The sequence below is a fragment of the Dermacentor andersoni genome, chromosome 6 (genome assembly GCF_023375885.2).
Source record: "Dermacentor andersoni chromosome 6, qqDerAnde1_hic_scaffold, whole genome shotgun sequence".
Classification (NCBI taxonomy): domain Eukaryota; kingdom Metazoa; phylum Arthropoda; class Arachnida; order Ixodida; family Ixodidae; genus Dermacentor; species Dermacentor andersoni.
Genome location: NC_092819.1, coordinates 124590475 through 124593417, shown reverse-complemented (window position 1 = coordinate 124593417; position 2943 = coordinate 124590475). Strand labels below are relative to the sequence as shown.

At 46.7% G+C, this 2943-nt stretch overlaps 1 protein-coding gene across 1 annotated transcript; it reads right to left on the bottom strand.

Annotated features, from left to right (window-relative positions):
• Window positions 1-263: 263 nt before the first annotated feature.
• On the bottom strand, window positions 264-1250 carry LOC126523335 (arylamine N-acetyltransferase-like). The gene has a single exon (XM_050171976.2). It carries the CDS (start codon window positions 1248-1250, stop codon window positions 264-266), a length of 987 nt encoding a protein of 328 aa, XP_050027933.2.
• Window positions 1251-2943: the final 1693 nt, after the last annotated feature.

Here is a 2943-nt window from a genome sequence, read left to right as displayed (position 1 = left end):
GGTCAGTGAATATTCATAGCACAATGGCTTTACTTTAATAGGAATATTGAAAAAATATAGAACTGCATACACAACTGCGAATACAATTCTTTTGCACAGAGATTACATAACACCCTAATGGCCTGAATTCTTGAGCAAACAACAAAATTCGTAGCTGCAGATTCCGTATTTACTTGTGCAATATAAAAAATAAAACAATTAAGACAAGAATAACGCACGAAAGCTCTGCGAACAACAGAGGTTGTCATTCCGACAAGGATAACTTAAAGAAGCTGCAGGTGCACGCGCAGTTTGTCGTACACGTCTGGGTCGAGCTTGACTTTAAATTCACCATCTATCAGAGAGAGTAAATCTGGCATACTAGTGATGAGACGATGCTCAGTCACTACTCCTATCCCACTGGACGTGCAGCGTCGGCGAGTGAAGTGCCGGTTACGCAGCGTCAGCCAGCAGTCCCCTTCGTAACGGCTGACTGCTAAAACATCGCGGAAGACGACGCCTGGATATGTGGCAAAGTACCACGATTTATCCATGAAGTCTGGCCACTCATGCGAGTAAGCAAAAACCTGATACAAGGGAAGCCAGCAGGAGCTTTGCCCAGCTTGATTGAGGATCGACACTTCGATTGGCTTAGCCCAGTCATCGTCTTGCGTGCGAAGGCGATAAGGCGTGACGTCACCTTCGAGTGGAACAGCGCGCCGAGGACAAGGTCCCCCGAAGCCTACGTCGACCAAGAACAGCCTTTCTTGGCCTGGCCCTTCTTTGCCACCTTCGCTAACGCAGAGTACCATGTGATCGACCGGCGTCTGCGGATGATCCTCTGGAACCGCCCAGCGAATCCTGGCGCAGCGAACCTGAACTTTATAGCCAAGCGATAGCAACAGTCTCGCAAAGAGAGAGTTCAATTCGAAGCAGTTCCCACCGCGACCTTCCATCACGACCTTAGAAAAGACAGCACTGGCTTCCATAGACTCCAAGTGGCCCAAGAAGGTGTCGATGCTTTGGAATGGTATTCGTTCCAGATGCGCTGCTATGAGGGCGTCCAGGCTCTGCAGGTCTGCTTTTGACGGAGTTGGTAGGTGCAGAAAATCTAAGTATTGCTTGATCTGAAGGGAAGTCAGGGGTGCCAGAGTTAGATCACCGTAGTCCAGCGAATCTTTGGGTGTGCGCTTGCTAGCTTCGGCGTCTGGGGCTTGCCCATGGTCCTCGCTGTGAACCGCAGCACCGCCACACGATGTCAGCGTCGCCATTGCAGCTCACGGTCTCGTTTTGTGCTTCGTGTGGGATGTTCTTCTAGGTCTAAAGTGAGTGAGCCGCAGTGATAGCAGTGCCAACCAGGCCATCCGCGTGGATAGAGCACAGCTGGCACGCTAGCAATATGAGCGGAAGCACTCGTGAAGGACGTGCTGTGCGCCGTCGAATTGTCAAGCTGCAGCTATAAAGCACTACGCGAGCACGAAACACCTGCGCTAGATACGCAGGCTGACGGCGGGAAGCTCACAGGCAGACATATTTACTACTTTTTGCATTTCGCTGACATTGTTTTCGGTGCTCCTGCCAGCCAACAAGTGTTTTTTGCGTCCAGTGGTACAGGTTGCAGTTAGCAATTTTGGACCACACCGAACGCCATCAACCAGGCAAACCAAGCATAGGAAAAGTGACGACACATGTGGTGCTCTTGAGAATCAATCCATATCAACTATCTCAATGAAGCGCTGTTCCAAATTTAATTGCGAGGATGACTGAGTCGCCATCCTCGCGTAAGTAGGTGTGGCAAACATCACTGACGACGAGAGAAAATAACGTAAAGCAAAAGGCTTACGCCGGAAATAGTTCTAGGTTTGTCTCTACTGTTCATACCTTGTCCTCGCAATTCCAACCATCGATGAGGACTGGTGTTTTGAAGGCGGTGCTACACAGAGCTATACTCAGCGTTAGGAGAGATATTACCTACGGAGAAGAAGTGAAAGAGCGAAATTTCGTGTTTGTATTTGAATGCATTTCAATTGTCTTCGAAGGCTGCGTATGTCAAACAGTCCTGCTGAGACAACAGCGTTATCCTTGTCTGCTATCTTCGGGATCTCACGCTGTTTGTTTTTGCACCAAATGGCTCATGGCGTGCTCAACGGTGACGGGGCAGCTGGCTTCATAGCACTTTCGTAAGGCATAAGGAAAAACTAGGTGCTTTCTTATATTCTACCATCATGTTCTACCACTATTCTACCTTATATTCTACCACTGCCATGTGTGATTATATGTAGTCTCATCCACATATTATGAGACACAGCGATACATATTATCAGGTAATGCAGTGTCTGCCGTCTGTGAGTTATATCATAATCACCTGTTCCTTTGATGTTGTCTTTTTTGTTATTTTCATGCTTATGAATACTGTTAATTTTATCATTTGCATGAATAATATCTGATGTAGTGTGCTGTTGCGGAAGCTACCTGGCTGTAGGCAGCAATAGAATATTAAAGCTATATTTTGTTCTGTTCTATTCTACTGCGAGAACCTTGCTCCCGCTAAACGAAGTGAACTTATCACACGCGTTGTATGGCAGAGAAAGTAGCACTATTGAGTGCCAAAAGGATAGTTGTTTGCGAAATTCGTTATCATCGAGTCTTGGGGTATGAAAATAAGCGACATTTTTTCATAGAATGTTGGTTTGAGAGGTAAAGAATACTGAACAGACATCTATGTAGGACACTTGGTATATGACATGAAAGCTCTGGACAGATTTCATTAAATTCACATATGTTGAGTTATGCGCGAAATATTTCATCATGCCTGTTGATGATATTCCATCATGATATTGCTACGGAACAGTATTTGCGATGACAAAGCGCCGAGCAGGGTGAAGACGACAACGACGATTAGAGGCTAGCGCGGGCTGCTGCCTCTTGGCTAAGTGCGGCGTATTTCCTTGTAAATGTACTTGT

Bases quoted from the DNA above. Each gene is read 5' to 3' on its own strand.
- LOC126523335 (XM_050171976.2), bottom strand. From the start codon at position 1,250: ATGGCGACGCTGACATCGTGTGGCGGTGCTGCGGTTCACAGCGAGGAC.